This window comes from Pongo abelii, chromosome 3 (assembly GCF_028885655.2).
Source record: "Pongo abelii isolate AG06213 chromosome 3, NHGRI_mPonAbe1-v2.0_pri, whole genome shotgun sequence".
NCBI classification, from domain to species: Eukaryota; Metazoa; Chordata; class Mammalia; order Primates; family Hominidae; genus Pongo; species Pongo abelii.
In genome coordinates, this window is record NC_071988.2 from 120,357,462 (window position 1) to 120,378,105 (window position 20,644).

Genomic DNA, 20,644 nt, shown 5'->3' on the forward strand with positions numbered 1-20,644 from the left:
TTTCTTTGTATGAGCAGAATATCTTGAGGGGGTTACATTAAAACATAAGAGTAGCATCACTAATTCAGCATGTATATGATCCTAAAAAAAGATGCACAAGTCAGAATATTTAGATAACTGCTAGGTAATTTAAAGTGCTTATTAAAGAGTTTTGCCTTTCATGGTCTCAAATAGTACCTCCCTAGTCATTCTCCAAGTAAATTAGACACACTGGATTAACTTTGTCTTTAAGAGAATCAATTATCAAAACTTCTTGAAATAGACTTTACAATTTTTAATTTTATTTATTTTATAAACAGGGACTCATGTTGACCAGGTTGGTCTTGAACTCCTGGCTGCAAGTGATCTTCCTGCCTCAGCATCCCAAAGTATTAGTATTACAGGCATGAGTCACTGAGCCCAGCCTTAAATTTTGTTTTGAGGTCATGCAAAAGTTGATGATCCCAATTCTTAACTTTATGCTACACAGAAACAAATTTTCAAAAATATTTCAACTATTCTTCTTGAGGTTGATCAAAGCATAATGAAATGAATAAAGTATCATGATAGATACTGGCATTCCCTTGACAAACCCTGAATTCTGAACACTTCAGCCTTTGATATCTTAAAATCTCTGGTACAGGAAATTCCACATATTGCACTGAAAACAGTTTGCAGAAATGAGGACCCAACAACGCACTGGAATACCCAGTTATGAGGCAAATGTAAGGATTCTTGAGCTAAGGGTATCTCAGGACAAGAAACAGAATAATCGGGGCTGGGGGATGACAAGATTGAAGCTCTGTAAAACTAATAAAGCATAATCACCAATTCAAACTTTTGTAAGGAGATAAAAAATAGATGAACATTCATTAACTGTTTACCTCACGCTTCATTTTGTGAATTCGACTTAAAAATTAAAAAAACTACACAACTAATAAAACAACAAACATACTAAAACAAACGGTTACTTACGCCCAAAAGTCTTCAACAGTATCAAACTTGGAGATCAGCCGCAGGTTTGCTTGCCAAGTTTTGCTTTTATCATTTTTAAAAAACCAGAGTGCCCATCTAAAAATAAAAAGTCAATGTCAAAAAATGGTAGCTGCACACCCATGTTAAAAGCAACATTATTCACAAAAGTCAAAAGGTAGAAGCAACCCAACTGTCTATCAACAAATGAATGAAAAATGTATATATACACACAATGGAATACTAAAAAGCCCTGATGAAGGAAATTCTAACACTTGATAAAACATGAGGGGAAGCTAAGGACATTAAGTGAATAAGCCAGCCCCCTCCAAAAAAGATAAATACTATATGATTCCACTTATATGAGGTATAAGAAGTCAAATTCATAGAAACAAAAAGAATGGTGATTGCCACTAGCCAAAGAGAAGGGAGTTTAGGGTTATAGAGTTTACAGAGTTTTGGAAGATGAACAAGAGTTCTGGAGATTAGTTGCACAATAATTGGTTGCAGAAAGTACTTAACATTAACTGACTGTACACTTAAAAATAGTTAATACTGTAAATTTTTATGTTTATCACAAAAATTTAGGGAAAAAAGCAAAATGCTAGTTGTTATTACAGTGGCAAATAATGAGAGTTCTCCATTTCTTTCATTTAAAAAATATGTATGTTATGTCTACTACATAACAGATTCTCTGCTATACCTAGAGACCCAAGACACACTGAAACTCATCATTCAACAGAATTCACAGAAACGACGCAGAGAGACAACTACAGTGTGCTAAGTGCTCTGACAGAGATAAGCAAGCACAGTTATTTAAGAAAAACGCAGCAGAGCCGGGAGCCGTGGCTCCCAAATCCCACCCAAATCCCAGCACTCTGGGAGGCTGAGGTGGGCGGATCACCTGAGGTTGGGAGTTCAAGACCAGCCTGACCAACATGGAGAAACTCTGTCTCTATGAAAAATACAAAACTAGCCAGGCATGGTGGTGCGTGCCTGTATTCCCAGCTACTTGGGAGGCTGAAGCAGGAGGCTACGGTGAGCTGAGATCACACCACTGCACTCCAGCCTGGGCAACAAGAGCGAAATTCCATCTCAAAACAAACAAACAAACAAAAAAAAACCCCACAGCAGAAACACTTAAACTATAAAAGAAGACAAGGGGCCAGGTGCGGTGGCTCAAGCCTGTAATCTCAACACTTTGGGAGGCTGAGGTGGGCGGATCACGTGAGGTCAGGAGTTCGAGACCAGCCTGGCCAACATGGTGAAACCTGGTTTCTACTAAAAATACAAAAAAATTTAGCCAGGCATGGTGGTATGTGCCTGTAATTCCAGCTACTCGGGAAGCTGAAGCACAAGAATCACTTGAATCCAAGTGGCAGAGGTTGCCGTAAGCTGAGATTGTGCCACAGCACTCCAGCCAGGGCAACAGAGGGAAACTCTGTTTCAAAACAAAAAAGAAGGCGAGAAACAGGATGGCTGATATTTCTCAGAGGAACAAATTAGCCAAGAAGAAATGAGAGTACCAGGAGTGGAGAAACTATTAAATGTGATTCTATATTTAATCAAATATCTAACTGGGAAAAAATAATAAAGATTGAGTAATGCTGCATAGATATGTTCTGAAATAATGTATACCAGTTTTAATATATCTGTATATACTTCTCTTAAAATAGTTTTATTCCTACATAATATATAATAGCTTATATATACCTAACATATTATATATAGAGGCATACCTTGGATATATTGTGAGTTCAGTTCTAGATCATCATAATAAAGTGAGTGTCACAATAAAGGAACTATCTTTAAGGAGAGTCACACAAATTTTTTGGTTTCCCGGTACATATAAAAGTTATGTTTACACTATACTGTAGTCTACATTATGTATGAAATAGCATTATGTCTAAAAAAAAAATGTACATACCTTAATTAAAAATTCTATTGCTAAAAATGCTAACGATCATCTGAGCCTACAAAGAGTGGTAATCTTGCTGATGCAGGGTCTTCCCTTGTTTGCTGCTGACTGATCACAGTAGTGGTTGCTGAAGATTGGGGTGGCTGTGGCAATTTCTTAAAACAACAACTAAGTTTGTCACACTGATTGACTCTTCATTTCACAAAAGATTTCTCTGTAGCATGCAATGCTGTTTGTAAGCATTTTACACTGTAGAATTTCTTTCAAAATTGGAGTCAATCCTCCCAAACCCTGCAGTTGCTTTATCAATTTGGTTTATGTAATATTCAAATCCTTTGTTGTCACTTCAACAATGTTCACAGCATCTTCACCAGGAATAGATTCCATCTCAAGAAACCTTTTTTTCTGCTCACCCATAAGAAGCAACACCTTATCCATTCAAGTTTTCTCATGAGACTGCAGCAATTCAGTAACATCTTCAGGCTCCATTTCTTACTGTTGGTCTCTTGCACTCTGCACATCTGCAGTTACTTCTTCCACTAAAGTCCTGAACCCTTCAAAGTCATCAATACGGGTTGGAATCACATTCTTCCTAACTCTTGTTCATGTTGATATTCTGACCTCCCATGAATCATGAATGTTCTTAATGACATCCAGAATGCTGAATCCTTTCAGAAGGTTTTCAATTTACTTTGTCCAGATCCATCAAAGGAATCACTATCTACGGCATTTATAGCCTTATGAAATATAGTTCTTATTAATAAATAATAAGGCTTGAAAGTCAAAATTCCTCTTTGCTGCTCCATAGGCTGCAGAAAGTACACTGTGTTAAGCGGCATGAAAACAATTAATCTCCGTCAGAGCTCTTGGGCGACTAGGAGCATCATCAAGGAGCAGTGATATTTTGAATGGAAACTTTTTTTCTGGGCAGTAGGTTTCAACAGTAGGCTTAAAGTATTCAGTAAACCATGCTATAAATCGATGCACTGTCATCCAGGCTTTGTTGCTCCATTTCTAGAGCATGGGCAGAGTGGATTTAGCATCATTCTTAAGGATTCTTAAGATTTTGGGAATGACAAATGAGCACTGGCTTCAACTTAAAGTCACTGGCTGCAAGATCCCCAACAAGAGTCAGCCTGTCCTTTGTAGCTTTGAAGCTAGGCACTGACTTCTCTCTAGCTAGCAAAGTCCTAGAAGATGGCATCTTCTTCCAGTAGAAGGCTGTTTTGTTTACATTGAAAATCTGTTTTTAGTGTAAACTTCCTTCATCAATTACCTTAGCTAGATCTGGAGATTTTGCTGCAATTTCTATATCAGCCCTTGCTGCTTCACCTTGTACTTTTATGGGGCTGACTTTCCTTATACCTTATAACTGACCTCTGCCAGCTTTCAACTTTTATTCTGCAGCATCCCCACCTCTCTCAGCCTTCATAACACTGAACAGAGTTAGGGCCTTGCTATGGATTAGGCTTTGTCATAAGGGAATGTTGTAGCTGGTTTTATTTACTACCCAGACCACTTGAACTTTCTCTATATCAGCAATAAGGCTGTTTTGTTTTCTTATCATTCATGTGTTTGCTGGAGGAGGACTTTCGATCTCCTTCAAGAATTTTTCCTTTGCTTTCACAACCTGGCTAACTTATTTGGTACAACAGACCTAGCTTTTGGCCTGTGTTGGCTTTTGACATGTCCTCCTCATTAAGCGTAATCATTTCAAGCTTTTGATTTAAAGTGAGAGACATGCAACCCTTCCTTTCACTATAACATGTAGAGGCCACTGTAGGGCTATTATTAATTGGCTTAATTTCAACATTGTTGTGTCTCAGGGAACAGGCAGACCCAAGGACAAGGAGATGGGAATGGCCAGTCAGTGGAGCAGTCAGAACACATACAACATTTATCAATTAAGTTTGCCGTCTTATATGGCCAATGTTCATTGCGCCCCAAAACAATTATAATAGCAACATCAAAGATCACTGATCACAGATCATAACAGATACAATAAAAGTTTGAAATATCGGGAGAATTACCGAAATGTGACACAGAGACACCAAGTGAGCACATGCCATTGGAAACATGGCATCAACAGAACTGCTTGACAAAGGATTTCCACAAACCTTCAATTTATAGAAAAGGCATGATTTGTGAAGCACAGTAAATGAGGTACGCCTGTATAATATTTTCTCTAATGCCTTGAAGATAAACTCGTGGAACATTAAAGTTACACTTAAAAGTTATTATCCCAAGATAATTCTCCTTTAGAAGAATTAAACTGAATATTCTCTGAATTACAATACCAAAGGAAAGTCAAAGGGAAATTTCATTTTCTCATCAACACAAATGTTGTCTGAAGAGCCTTCCAAATTGAATATATATTTCATAATCCTATAATTAATGCTTGGTAACTTCACCTAGACAGAAAAATGAGATGCATTTCAACATGTACTTGATAATTTGTCAGCAACTGCCACCCCATTATCAATAAAAAAGAAAAAGAAAAGGCAAGAAAACCACCAACAAGGTCAAGTACTACACGCTGGATTTTTAAAAATAATTCAATCTTTTTTCAAAACAAAAAAACTCTGCACCCAGCCATTTAAACACACAAAGATCTATGAGGCCAGGCAAGATGGATCACACCTGTAATAACAGCACTTTAGGAGGCTGAGGCAGGAGGATCACTTGAGCCCAGGAGCTCAAGACCAGCCTGGACAACAAAGTGAGACCTCATCTCTACTGGACATTTAAAAAATTAGCCAGGCATGGGCTGGGCACGGTGGCTCACACCTGTAATCCCAGCACTTTGGGAGGCCAAGGTGGGTGGATCATGAGGTCAAGTGATAGAGACCATCCTGGCCAACACGGTGAAACCCCGTCTCTACTAAAAATACAAAAACTGGCTGGGTGTGGTGGCATGCGCCTGTAGTCCCAGCTACTCAGGAGGCTGAGGCAGGAGAATCGCTTGAACCTGGGAGGCGGAGGTTGCAGTGAGCCAAGATCGCACCACTGCACTCCAGCCTGGTGACAGAGCGAGGCTCCAACTCAAAAAAAAAAAAAAAATTAGCTAGGCATGATGGCATGTGTCTATAGTCCCTGCCACTCTGGAGGCCACGGCAGGAGGATCGCTTGAGCCAAAGAGTTCGAGGTTGCAGTGAGCTATGATCATGCCACTGCACTCCAACGTGAGTGACAGAGCAAGACCCTGTCAAGGAACAGGACAGGGATGGGGACAGGGACAGGGAATGGAAGGGGAAGGGGAAAGGACTGCTTGAGGTCAGGAGTTTGAGAACAGCCTGAGCAACATAGCAAGACCCCGTATCTCTCAAAAAAAAAAAAAAAAAGAAAATCTTAGCTAGGCATGGTGGTGCACACGTATGGACCTAGCTACTTAGAAAACTGATGTGGGAAGGTCATTTGAGCCCAGAAATTTGAGGCTACAGTGAGCTATCATCATGCCACTGCTCCCCAGTCTGGGCGACAGAATGGGACCATGTCTCTTCAAAAAAAAAAAAAAGCCAGGCATGTTGGCTCATGCCTGTAATCCCAGCATTTTGCGAGGCCGAGGTGGATGAATTGCTTAAGAATACGAGTTCAAGGCCAGCCTGGGAAATAGCAAAAACTCCAACTCTACAAAAAATACTAAAATGGTGGTGGTGCATGCCTGTGGGGCCCCAGCTGGGGTGGAAAGATGGCTTGAGTAAGGAAGGTGAAGGCTGCAGTGAGTTGAGATTACACCACCCCAGCCTGGGTGACAGAGTGAGACCCTGTCTCCAAAAACAAACAAATGACGTTTTTTGTTTTGGAAAATTTGAAAACATCCTAAGTGCTTATCAACAAGGAATTATTTAAATCAGCAGTTCTCAAAATGTGGTTTGCAGACAGGCAGGAGGCCCTAAGATCCATTTTCATAATAATGCTAAGAAGTCACTTTGCTTTTCAGTACTCACATTTGCACTAATGGTGCAAAAGCAACAGTAGTTAAATCTGCTGGTGCCTTAGCAAGAACCAAGACGGTGACACAAAACTATACGAGTAGTCACTGTACATTTATTACTACCAACTCTCACAGTACTAATAATGTGAGTTTCATATAAGAATGCCTTTGGGCTGGGCACGGTGGCTCACACCTGTAATCCTAGCACTTTGGGAGGCTGAGGTGGGTGGATCACCTGAGGTCAGGAGTTCAAGACCAGCTTGGCCATCATGGTGAAACCCTGTCTCTACTAAAAATACAAAAATTAGATGGGCATGGTGGCAGGTGCCTGCAATCCCAGCTACTTGGGAGGCAGATGCATGAGAATGAACCCAGGAGGCGGAGGTTGCAGTGAGCCAAGATCGCACCATTGCACTCCAGCCTAGGCAACAAAGTGAAACTCCATCTCGAGAACAAAAAAAAAGGAATGACTTTGATGAGGCAATAAACATTACCAGTTTCATTAAATTTCATTCCATTTCCATATTTTTCATAATCTGCACAAAAACCACTTCTACTACTGTACAACAAAATATAATATTTAGGCAATTGTCTGAACTTAAGAATGTTGCTTAAAATTTAAGCTTTCAGTAGAAAAATCAGAATTTTAGAAAGATTTCATCTACCACTGTAAGCCTGACAACTTCCTAAAAATCAAAGATGCTTAATGAGTTTAGAGGTAATATTAATGAATTATTATTGTTTGATACTATATAAGAAAATGTGTCAACATTTGGAAGATCTGCATAACTCACTGAACCATTATTTTCCAAATAAGCAATGTATGATGTTAAAAATCTTACACAGGTAAGAGATCCATTCCAGATGCAAGACAACAGACCAATGGATTTTAATGTAACAAAGTAGAAAAAAATTCTTGGATATGGTTTCAGATTCCACATTGCAACTAGCCTCTAAGAAACCTAGTATCTCTTTGAGCATGTGTCCTAGGAAAAAGGAGGGGGAAAAAAGAAACCTAGTAGTGTATCAAAGGAGCATATCAACAATTATTTTTAAAGGCTGTTAAAAACTATTCTCCCTTTTCCAACCAAATACCTGTGTGAGGCTGTATTGTCTTCTTGTACTTCCAATGAAACATCTTAATTCCATAGACTGAAGGCAGAAACAGCTATGAAAATCCAGTTGACTTCTAAGATGGCAAAAATGCGGCCAGGCGCGGTGGCTCATGCCTGTAATGCCAGCACTTCGGGAGGCCGAGGTGGGTGGATCACGAGGTCAGGAGTTCAAGATCAGCCTGGCCAACATGGTGAAACCCCGTCTCTATTAGAAACTACAAAAATTAGCCGGGCGTGGTGGCACACACCTGTGGTTCCGGCTACTAGGGAGGCTGAGGCAGAAGAATCGCTTGAACCCGCGAGGTGGAGGTCCAGCCTGGGCGACAGGGCGAGACTCCGAAAAAAAAAAAAAAAACAGATGGCAAAAATGCTGTTCTTCCCATTATATATTTTTTATTTCAAATAATTATTTTCATTACAAAATGTCACTTATGTTAACATGTGATAGATTTTCTAAACGAATAATTTTACATTTCTCAAGTTTTTCAAGTGAAATTATATATTCATCTTTAAATGTGAAAAATAAAATAACATCTTAGCATTATTTACTGTAAAAATATAGAAAATAACAATAGATAAAAATCCACATAAAGCTCTGTAGAGTCACCAATAATTTTTAAGAGTGTAAAGGAATTGTGAGACCAAATACTTGAGTACTGCTGATTTAAATAAAATATCATACATCCATGCAAGTGACTACTATGCAACTATTAAAAAGTTTAAAAAAAAAAAAAAAGCTTAATTGTGTGGTAAAGTTTTCCTAAAATTGATGTGAAACCCAGAAACCACTGAGGAAAAGCAGTATTCGCCTACATGAAAATAAAAGACCTCTAAAAAAAAACTATACAATTCCACAGACAATGTTAGAACACAAATTATTTGGACAACCTGTTTCTGACTTAATACTCCTCTCCAACTTCCCTGCCTTGAGTGAGTTAGCACTCTAATATAAAATGCTTGGAAATAAACTTGAAAAGATATTCCATAACTTGTTAGCTTGAAAGTAGGGGAAAAAAAGATAATCCAAAAGAAAAAAAATAGAAGAATTGAATAATCTGTCCTTAGATAAAAACCACAAATCATCAATATGAAAATATTTTGAAATTTCAATTTTAAAATGCAAATTGAAAATACTGAAATTGTTTTCCCAAATCAGACTGGGACCGATCTGATTGGCAACAACTTAAAAGACTAATCACACGAGTTGGCCAAGGATATAGAAACCAGGAACTCTCAAACTACTAAGTCTAAGCCAATAAAACAGAATAATGTGGCAGTATCTGCACAAAGGTTGTTAAAGGGTAATCTTTGTTCTAGGAGATCTGAAATTTTACCCTATAAATATATTCACACAAGTGCACAAGTATGTAAGGATGTAAATTACAGCACTGTGTGTAAAAAGAAAAATCTATACAGCCATTAATGTAAACCTAATAAAATACATGGCTGTATATTAATATAATACAAGATGGTGGTTTAAAACAATGAGGTAAAATCTGCACATACAAACAGAAAAGTCAACTGTACAGACATATGTATTAAAAAGTATACATATGTGCATTTAATACTTCTGGAATACAAACCAAATTTAACATTGACTACTCTGGGGAGTGAAGAAGGTAAAATGCAACAAGTAAATAATGAGAAAACTGCCAAAATTGGAGCCATAAAACATAGTATTTTTCCAAATGATACTTGCTATTTTACACAAAAAGTAGAATTTATAGAGAAACTGAAGTCCCCAGAGACTTCATTTTAAGATTTAAAACTTTTTTTTTTTTTTTAACTGATGAGGACACTTAAGAATCCCTTCTTAGACTCCATTCAAGCTGTGAGGGATATATGCCTTGTTTACTTCTCCCCACGATAAAAGCGACACCAAGAACTGGGTTCACAGACAGCTAGAAGATATACAGTTTGTTTTATATCACTGAAAAAAATGAAAAAAAAATGTGGGTTTTGGTGCTACTATTAGGTTAAACTATATAAAACTGCCACTAGTGAATTGTTCAACCTAATACATGTGGTACACTGCTTTCCTGAGGAAGGATTTTATCCTTTATAGACTGTTTGACTTCTGATGTCCCACTAGCTGACAATCTCCATTGTCTAAAAAACTGATTTGTTCCTCACTGGAGGATATACTGAACCAAAGGGTCTCCTATGAGAAAACTGCATACAGCATATTTGAACTACTTATTTCAGTAGGTCTTCCATGATGAATAAAGGAAACATTTTAAAAAATTAAGATCATAAAAAAGTTTTAATAAATGAAACTAAATTATAAATAGACTTGTGGACTCTTTTAAGTAGAGAGTGAATGGTCGGTCTGCCCTAAAAAAAGTAAATAAAAAGAAAAAAAGACAACGAAATGAATTGAAATACTTCAAGAACCTCAGAAGTTAATTCCAATTTACTTTCCTCTAGATTGTTACAATGTTTCTAAACTGCCATTTTCTTCCCACCATGGGCATTCAGTGAACTCAAGTTAATTCTCATATACCCCAGAAAATAAATAAAAACAAACCTACTGGAAAGGAGTGGGAAGAGTTGGGAAAAGCCATATAATGAACTAATACTCAATTTCCTGCTACACTGTTAACTATGAAAACTTAACTAATTTTAATCTGTCCCCTTTTCTAGTCTCTCACTTACAAACCAACCTTCAAACTCCACATTCCCTGGCTCTCATTTCTCATTCTCAGTCCAACTTCAAGTCACCTGTTCTTACTCTATACATCTGTATATCTCCTATTCACTCTTCAAACTGCCCTAATCTCTTTTTTCATGTTTTATGGAACTACTCTATGGAACCTTACTAAAAGACTTTTTCCCAAGTCAGCAGGGACTTTTTTAAAAGTGTTCAATCCAATGGATATTTTGACATCTTGCTTCATTTGACCTTTTTAGCACATGTGCTGTAAACCACCCTATCTTAGAATAAACCACCTTCTTGGTTTCCATGACCACCACTGTCTCTTTTTTTTTTTTGAGATGGAGTTTTGCTCGTTGCCCAGGCTGGAGGGCAATGGCACGATCTCAGTTCACTGCAACCTGCACCTCCTGGGTTCAAGCAATTATCTCACCTCAGCCTCCTAAGCAGCTGGGATTACAGGCGTCTGCCACCACACCGAGCTAATTTTTGTATTTTTAGTAGAGACGGAGTTTCACCATGTTGGCCAGGTTGGTCTCAAACTCCTGACCTCAGGTGATCCGCCCGCCTCCGCCTCCGCCTCCGCAAGTGCTGGGTTTACAGGCGTGAGCCACCGCGCTGGGCGACCACCACTGTCTTTGTATGTCCATCCTTCATAGGCATTCTTCTTCAACGAAAGCCTCCTATATGATGCTAGTATCCCAGGTCTTTGTCCTGAGTCAAGTTCACTTCTCCTTAAGGGAACTTATTTACTAATGTGGCTTCCATTACGACCAATACTTTTCAAACTAATCTCTCACATAGTTCCTTTTGAACTCAAGACTCACACATAAAACTGTCTGCTGGTCATGGGTCATCCAAGTGAAAATAGAACCCTCAACCTTAGCATATCTAAAACTAGTCTCATAATCTAACTTTCCCTTCAAACTTGCCCCATTCACCATTTACCTTGTGGCCTAACTCAGAAAACCTAGGTGTCAGAAAGCTTACCTGTTCTGTAGGGGATGTTTAATATAGTGTTCTGGGTTAGCAACCTCCTGATTAGATTCCGTTTTCTCCTCTTCTGTAGTCGGGGGATTAGGAGTAGGGGTGGTTTCCTAGTGGAAAATAATATAAAACATTATTTTAAATGTCTTAACACATCTATGACAGCAATATTCTAACTAAACCTGAACTGATATGCTGATTATTTTTTTTTTTTGAGACGGAGTCTCTCTCTGTTGCCCAGGCTGGAGTGCAGTCGTGTGATCTTGGCTCACTGCAACCTCCTCCTCCCAGGTTCAAGCAGTTCTCCTGCCTCAGCCTCCTGAGTAGCTGGGATTACAGATGTGTGCCACCATGCCTGGCTAATTTTTGTATTTTTAGTAGAGACGGGGTTTCACCCCATTGGTCAGGCTGGTCTTGAACTCCTGACCTCGTGATCCACCCACCTTGGCCTCCCAAAGTGCTGGGATTACAGGCGTGAGCCACCACACCCGGCACTGATAATATTTTTTAAGAAGGAATTAAAGCAGATTGCTTCATAAAACAGACCACAGACCAACCTCTAAGGAACCATTCTCTATTCTCATATCTCTTCATTAAGAGCAAAGAGCAAATGGTTTCTCAAATTTGAAAATATAACAGTATTTATAGTTATCCTTCCACTTGCACTTTTTTTTTTTAAAATAGCAGGAAGACTGTCACAGACTATGCAACAAAGTTGGGAAAATCTTCTATCTTTCTTAACATACCATCATATTAAGATACTGCATATGGTACTGAAGGGGGTATCAGGAAGGATAGAGGATGGAAACTAAAGTTTCAAGAGTATAACAACTATATCACTGGGCACTGTGGTGCGTCTCTATAATCCCAGCTACTCGGGAGATTAATAGGAGGATTAATAGGAGGATTGCTTGAGCCCAGAAGTTTGAGACCAGCCTGGGCAACACGGCAAGACCCTGTCTCAAAAACAAACAAAACAAAACAAAACAAAACAACATTATGATGACAAAAAAGCTTTGTAAAGTGATCAAGCCAATGATACGCAAGTCTTACCTTCATGGCATACTGTTTACCCTATGGTAACCTAAAAGTTCGGCAACTTAATATTTTCAACGGACCCTAACAAGATGGACATTGGCTTGAACTTAAATCTTCTTTTAGGCTAGACAAAATTAACACTGTCATCTAAAAATATCAGAAAGAAAAGGAGTCTAGGGACAGTAATTTAAAATAGGTGTTCACCACATTCTTCCATGTAGCTCTTCATACTATCATAAATTGTTGTCAACAAAAGAAGAGAGCTAAAGAAAGGCACTAGGACAAAGACTGATACCAAATAAAGGGCAATGCAACAAGTGTTTGCATATCAGACTAAAGCAGCAAACAATAGAGATCTATGTTAACATAACAAGATATGTAAGTCAAATATTTATTATCTAAAAGAACTCAGAGCAGAAAGGTGGTAAATATTTATTTGAAAGAATATGGGGTGTTTTTTTTGGTATTTTATTTTTCTTAGAGATGGGGTCTCACTCATAGCTCACTGCAGCCTCAATCTCCCTGGCTCAAGCCATCTTCTTGCCTCAGCTTCCAGGGTAACTGGGACTACAGATAGGCACCATGATACCTGGCTAATTCTTTTTCATTTTTAGTAGAGACAAAGTCTCACCACGTTGGCCAGGCTGGTCTCAAACTCCTGAGCTCAAGCGATCCTCCCACCTCGGCCTCCCAAGGGATATGTTTTTTCTTATCAACATATGACATGTACAAGAATTTCTATTAGCCTATAAAGTCACCCAGAACAGAGACCATGTCTTGATTTTACTCAATAATCACAGTACTTAACCCAATAGGAACTTATTAACTTGATTACTTAACTGAATAAATTTAAATGTTTACACAGAATGATTAAGGCCTGAAAATTGACATACAGTAAGTAATGCCTTAAAACCAAACATTTATCAACATTTACTTACCAGTAAATTTAAGTGTTCAAACAGATAATTACTGAATGCCATTTCCTATCCCACTAGCTTACAATTAATGATGGGTTTCCAGGCAGACAGTGAGAGTCTTGATGAAAACAATGAGAGACTGGCAGGCAGGTAGGCTTTGGGGGACAGGGTACCAGAGAAAAACTGATGTAGATGAGAAGTGGGCTCCTCAATATATGTAAACATCCCTCACAGGTTTTTGGCTGACTCCTAAACTGGCACTTTCAGAGTGTAACTCTGGTTGGCCTAACAGAGAAGAATAGCTGAGCCAAAACCTGAGACTGCCCAGTATTTGTGAAACATAAGCAGAACGGGTGCAGGGACTTATGTCTGTAATTCCAGCACTTTGAGAGGCCAAGGAGAGAGGACTGCTTGAGTCCAGGAGTTCGAAAACAGCCTCAGCAAGTGAGACCCAGTGAAGAAAGGGGAAGAAAGAAAAAGAAACAATCCTCTTTCTCTCTCTCTCTCAAGTCTTTGGACATACAGGAATTAAAAGCAAGTTATCACTCAGGAAAAACATATTCAGTTCCTAGAATTTTAAAGTGTTATTTTGAATTAAAATAAAAGTCCCACTGTAAGTAACTGATACTACAGTCTTCATATCAAGAACACATAATTGGCCAGGCATGGTGGCTCACGCCTGTAATCCCAGCACTTTGGGAGGTCGAGGCAAGTGGATCACCTGAGCTCAGGAGTTCAAGACCGGCCTGGCCGACATGGTGAAACCCCATCTCTATTAAAAATGCAAAAATTAGCTGGGCGTGGTAGCGCGCGCCTGTAATCCCAGCTACTGGGGAGGCTAAGGCAAGAGAATTGCTTGAACCCAGGAGGCGGAGATTGCAGTGAGCAGAGATCGTGCCACTGCACTCCAGCCTGGGCGACAAGAGCAAAACTCAGTCTCAAAACAAAACAAAAAAGGACACATGATTTTGTACTTTTCCAACAACTTAAAAAACGAGCTACACATTTTTAAATATATGTGTATGTATGAATCAGTAAGTATACTAATTTAAAATCTTCAGTCTTCACTTTTAAACATACTAGGTTTTAAAACGAACGATGTGAAATACCATAAAAATTTTTATTGGGCATAGACAGTCATCTTTTCGTATGATCTATATGGGAACTAAAAAATATTTCAAGAAACAAGTTCTATTTTAAGATATCTAACCTTATTTTTAAGGTTGCTTCCTATAGACACTAAATAGTTTTAAGTTTACATTCAGTTTAAAAACAAAACTCTACTGCAAAATCCTACCATATTCCTCTCTCTACTCTCTTAGGCTGGTGTTCTCTCAATGAGCAAATTTCACTGGAAATTACATCCTAAATGACCAATCTCAGGTTCTATTAGGGAATTTAAAAAAAAAAAGGAAAAAAAAATTAAATGACCAATATTTCTAGGTTTATAAACTACCTGGACAAAAAAGTAAAGGCTAATTTAGCAGATTATGGCTAATCTCAAAGTAGTCAAACACACTTTTACCCTAAAATAGGCAATCTTCCCTTGAAAAAGCATCCTGTAACAAATTTTAGGTGGGTAGATTAGGGAGTAAGAGTGAGGCCATGGGATGGTGCTGTGTTCATCCAGGTAGTAACCAATGTGGCTCAAAGAGGGGGTTCATGAAACCAAAGAGCTAGAATGGTAGGTTGGAGTGAGACTGTTAAAGGCCTCAAAGGTCAGGCTAAAAGTGTACCTTTCATCTTGGGGGCAATGAAAGCCATTAACTAGAAGGTCAAAGAGATTAAATACAAATGGCAAGTAAGGGAACAGAAAAAGATAACCAATTTGAGAGCAAAGTATTAAACCTGGTTTAAGATTTGCTGAGTTTATCAGCTTCAAATAAAAATGTTCAGTATTGTAATTTAGCAAACCCAGGGCTGAATAAACTGTCATAGCAACAAGAGAAAGTTGAAAGCGAAGAAAAAAAGCAAGCAAGGGCAAGAAAAGTCTAACAATTGGCTGCAAAGAATGTCAGGTAGCTTTTTACTACATTCTGCAAAAATTAGCACAAGTATAATATTAATCTTACAGGACAATCCTAATATTAGAGAGGTAAATATTTCCCAAATCTAGCATCATTCTGTGGTGTTTTCAATAAATCTGACTAAACTTTAGGTTCTCCTCATCATGTTCAAGTCTACATTGCTTAAATTCCAAAACCATGATGTGCTTTTCCATAGTTTTGAACATTCAAGATTTCTCAGCAACTCTCAACCTAAATATACATATAAACCACTTCTTCTAGAAATAATGATGAGCCTTCCCCCTCAGAACACCCCATTTGTGTCCTCCATTACCTTCATTCAACAAATGAATGGGCGCAGTGGCTCACGCCTGTAATCCCAGCACTTTGGGAGGCCGAGGTGGGTGGATCAAGTCAGGAGAGACCAACCTGGCCAGCACGGTGAAACGCCGCCTCTACTAAAAATACAAAAAATTAGCCAGGCGCGGTGGTGGGCACCTGTAGTCCCAGCTACTTCGGAGGCTGAGGCAGGAGAATGGTGTGAACCCAGGAGGCGGAGCTTGCAGTGAGCCGAGATGGCGCCTCTGCACTCCAGCCTGGGCGACAGAGCAAGACTCCGTCTCAAAAAAAAACAAAAAACAAAAAAAACCAAAAACAAATATCTACTTACTCACAGGAACTTCCAAAAAATTTCTTTCCAGGTTAAGACAAATCACCCAACACCTTATTTGAAGTATGGAATAATCAGTAGTCCCTCTCAGCACTAATAATGGTTTGAACCAGTAACTCAAAGTATAGTCCACAGACTACTACTGCTGGTCCACAAACGTTATGGTTGACAGTGAGGTTAAGTATAGACATGCAAAGTAAACACTTCGAAAATCTGTAGCAATTTGACAATTTTGTATCTGCTGAAACTAATCAAATTCAGGCTTACATTTTGCATGCATGTCTTCATCTTTATCATTTTACAAAAGTATTATATCACAAATTTAAAAAAAAGAAAAGGCCAGGCATGGTGGCTCATCCCTGTAATCCCAACACCTTGGGAGGCCAAAGCAGGAGGATCTCTTGAGCCCAGAAGGCCAAAAGAGGAGCACCACTTGAGTCCAGGAGTTCTAAGGCTGCGGTGAGCTATGATAGCACCACTGCATTCCAGCCTGGGTGACAGAGTAAGGCTGTCTCTAAAAAATTAAATTAAATGAAACTTTAAAAACAAACACAAACCAGATTGTCATCAGAATATGAGATGCACTGCTTCTGATCACACCCTCTAGAGCCATGTTCCCCATGTTGGAATTCCAGCTCTGCCATTCACAGCTGTAAAATTCAGAGCAAGTAACTTCCGTGGCCTCAGTTTCCTCATCTTAAAATGGGCATTGTGACATTTATCTCCTAGGATCACAATGAGGATTAAATGAATTAAAAAATAAAAGCATTTAAACTGTCTGATACATGGGAAATGCAAAATAAGGGTTGCTTTTTATAAAGTAGCTAAAAATTTTAAGCGAATGGTTACCTGACTTGCCATTCTCCAAGTATTCATTCAGAGCAAACTGTATGACCAGACACTATGCTGAGTTGTTTCATATGATTTATTTTAGGGAAAAAAAAATTTTTAAATTATATTTATCACTTTCCTCCTTCCTAAATTCCTTCTGATATATGTAGATAGAGGTATTCCTCCCAGAACAATAATGATTAATGCAATATAAAGTCATTTTAAAGTAAATTCAAGTGAGGAAACCTACTTTTCCTACTTTTAAAGGTACTCCCAGATACCCTATTTCCCCTTTTCTGTACTGAAGGTATTGTATCTTTGGCCTCATGAATGGCTAAAATATAGCATTGAGCTGCAACTATCTATTACCAAGGAACAGCATAAAGGACATTGAAATCAAGCACCAAAAACGGCACAAAAAAGGGGGCTAGAGGGAGAAAGACATTCTATATCAGGCACATTTATTCACATACCATCTTCTGTGCTTCCAAATAATGCTGCAACTGACAGTCTGTATATATCAGGCTCTGACTTCACTACTACAGTTTTCCTCTCATAACAGGAAAAGCAATCCCAGGTTTATCAATCCCTGATGCACTAGGAGCCATACTGCAAAATGGGTAGCTCAACAACACAGCCTGGATCCACCTCTAACCCCAATTTGATGAGTCCTTTAAGTCTTAAGGTGAGTATGATAGGAGAAAACTTTCAGAGTACAACAGGGATTTAAGTGATCTAGGGCAAGTCCTTAAAACCCCTGTAAGGATCAGTTTCTTCCCTTGTAAAAAGTGCCATGTGGGTTTTCATCAACAATCCAAGAGTTTGGCACTGAAGTGATCAATAACTGTCAGCTACCATGAGCAATCAGTACTTGAGATGACATTAATGTAAGAGTTTAGAAAGGTAAGAGCTGAGTAAATGCGGCATACTGAACTAGACTTCAAACTCTGGAGGAAGTTCAGCCAGTCCTTTAAATTTTAAGATGAGGAAAAAATTTTAAGAACAATAGAAGATAAATCACTAACATTCATATCCCAGTAATATCTGAACAAGGAGTGGTAACCTAAACTACCTAGGGTATGCTCTCTAAATTACTGTCCTGGCTCAATAATTTCTATCTATCCTCAGATCCTTACACCAGACCTTCCCCACCTTCACCCCACCCCCAATCATACACACAGTAAGTGGGGATATGAAAAGAGAAAGAACTCGTGATTAAGTTAGAAATAATACCCAGATTACTGTTACCACACCTAAATAATTCTGATACCAACACTCTCCCCATTCCTGATGACACAAAAATAAACATGTTTGGTCAATGCTACAGCACCAAATAATGGATAACAACATGATTGGTGACCCATATCCAGTAGTGCTTCCTTATATTCCCCCTTCCTTCACTTTCTGTAGCTGAACTGGAAAACCAGCTGTGTCCATATTAGAAATGTAAATGCTACATATGGCAAAGACAGCTGCAATTATTTCTATAAGGTACTAATACAACGTTCTAGTAAATTGAAGTCACTATATTAAATAAAGGTATGAAATAATGAGCAGAAGGACAGACACAGTAAGAACAGAAAAGGGTGGTGCTTTGTGATTTTGAAAAGCTCACGCCTCATCCAAACTATGAGTTTTTACTTGATAGGGAACATTCACTAAGCAGTAACTACCAGGCCATGTGCTACATTATTTTCATACATATTATCTCAACATACTATAAATCATCTCAATATAGTCAATCTTCATAATCCTGTGAAACAACCATTATTCTCTCCACTCTTCAGACAAATCTGAAGTCCTGGAAAAGTAAACATGTCATTTAAATCCAGGACTACCAGGATTTACGGCTAAGAACACCACATGTCCTAGTTCTACCTGTTTGTTGTTTCAGCATAATTGTTAACAGAACTCTCATTCACTCCCAAAGGTGGCCAGGACTGCATAATAAATTACATGGTTACAAAGATTCTCTTTCTAGGCAACATAAATCTATAATATATACTGTGCTCTGCTCTACAGCCTCAGGCTCAACACCTTTGCTCATCTTGCCAATGCATGTGACTGCCAATAAACTAGTAAAAAAGGCATGAATGGTACACCTCACCCTTCCTCCCAGACACACAAAAAAACCCACTACCAGGACAAAAAGCAACTATATAGTGAGTTTGTATTATTATGCACAACAGGACACTAAATACCCATTGGTCAAATATCTCACATATACAAGTAAGTGTAAGTAAAAACGTCTTTTATGTGTACAAATAACTTTAATGAGAATATTATTTAATACAAATATGTAAACAGACTTCATACTTTTCTGTTCCTTGTAGTATCCACTGTTAGTTCTCAGTTTTGTCATTCATTTGACAAATTAAATCAGGCAAAGAAATGTATACAATCACATAAAAAGAATCATGTTCTCACACTTGAACACACAGCAGTGGTCAAAAATAATGAAATGTTAACTAGACACCATGATTTAATGCAAAAAACACCCTGTACAGAAAAGTTTCAGGCTTCTAACTTCACTGAATGCAGTACTAAATGTTCTTTATATTCCTCAGCTTCTTCCAAGTCTTTTTCACTTTCTAACATCTGCCAAAGAACGGTATATGCGGCTTCCAACCTGTGCTGGCAAACAAGGCTTATCACCTGGGATTCTCACAGAATTTCTGCCTGCTTTCTAATGGCATCATTTTCACCATCTTCAGCTCTCATTTTTTTTCTTTCCTTCTTGTTTTGCTTCTTTTTCATGCATCACTTTTTCTCGACCAACTGCTTCACCACAGGAGTCTTAATTTGTCTCAGGACAGGATCAGCCATGGTCCCCCAAGCGCCATGAGAAGGGTGGGACAGAGCCAGGGTAACCATGGAGGAGGTGGCTGTCAGTCCTCAGTTCTTTTCAACAAACCATGCATTTCCTCACAGCACCCTCACATATGTAAATTAATATAATTAATTAACTAGTACACAAGAACAACTATAGTCTTACCACCTGTCTTGTAAGAAAGAAAAAATTTGGTGAAAACACTGAAAAATTGCCTCAGGCTATTAAACTGTTTTGGTTTTTAGCTTTCAAACCTCTATTTAAAGTAAAGGAATACCAGCTAATATGGCATCACTCATGAAAGTGTGGCTGTGGATTTTGCAGTCTTCCTTATCTGTAATAAGGGATCAAAACCATGACTTTTATACTCCTCCCTTAACCTAGAAAGTTGAAATAAAAAAAAACACATGGAGATTTAGCAAAATACAAATCTTTCAACATTAAAACACTGCTCACATGGAAAAAATTTTTTCATGTAAAAGACCCTGAGACAGCATATATCAATCATGATTCAAAAGACAGTACTTCTTAAAGTGCTTTTCAATTAATATAAAATGGCATCTAAACAATAACAAAAAATCACTGGTAGCTGGATTACTAAAGGAAAGAGTTGTGATGATGTGTACAAATTGTGCAGTGTCCACAAATACTATAAAAATTCAATAGCTGTTTATTTAAATAACCTAATTACTTGATCAAAATTAATAAATAGCACTAACTCATGAGTGAATAGAGCTGATTAAGTTTGTTGGGCTATAGCTAAATATTTATATCTCTGGATACTCAGCAAGCTA

The 20,644-nt window shown here is 38.3% G+C and overlaps 1 protein-coding gene across 4 annotated transcripts in view; it reads right to left on the reverse strand.

Moving 5' to 3' along the window:
• The window catches only part of EIF4E (eukaryotic translation initiation factor 4E), a 48,116-nt gene that overhangs the window by 9,960 nt on the left and 17,512 nt on the right, over positions 1 to 20,644 (reverse strand). For 2 of the 4 annotated variants that reach the window (XM_024246050.3, XM_054554219.2), the window contains exons 2-3: positions 11,562 to 11,668; positions 955 to 1,050 (exon numbers count right to left, since the gene is read on the reverse strand). In XM_024246050.3, coding sequence (XP_024101818.1) covers positions 955 to 1,050; positions 11,562 to 11,668 — 203 coding nt within the window. Of the gene's footprint in view, positions 1 to 954; positions 1,051 to 11,561; positions 11,669 to 15,853; positions 15,973 to 16,746; positions 18,367 to 20,644 lie in introns of those variants that run through there. The other 2 variants (XM_024246049.3, XM_054554220.2) reach the window with 2 other exon arrangements.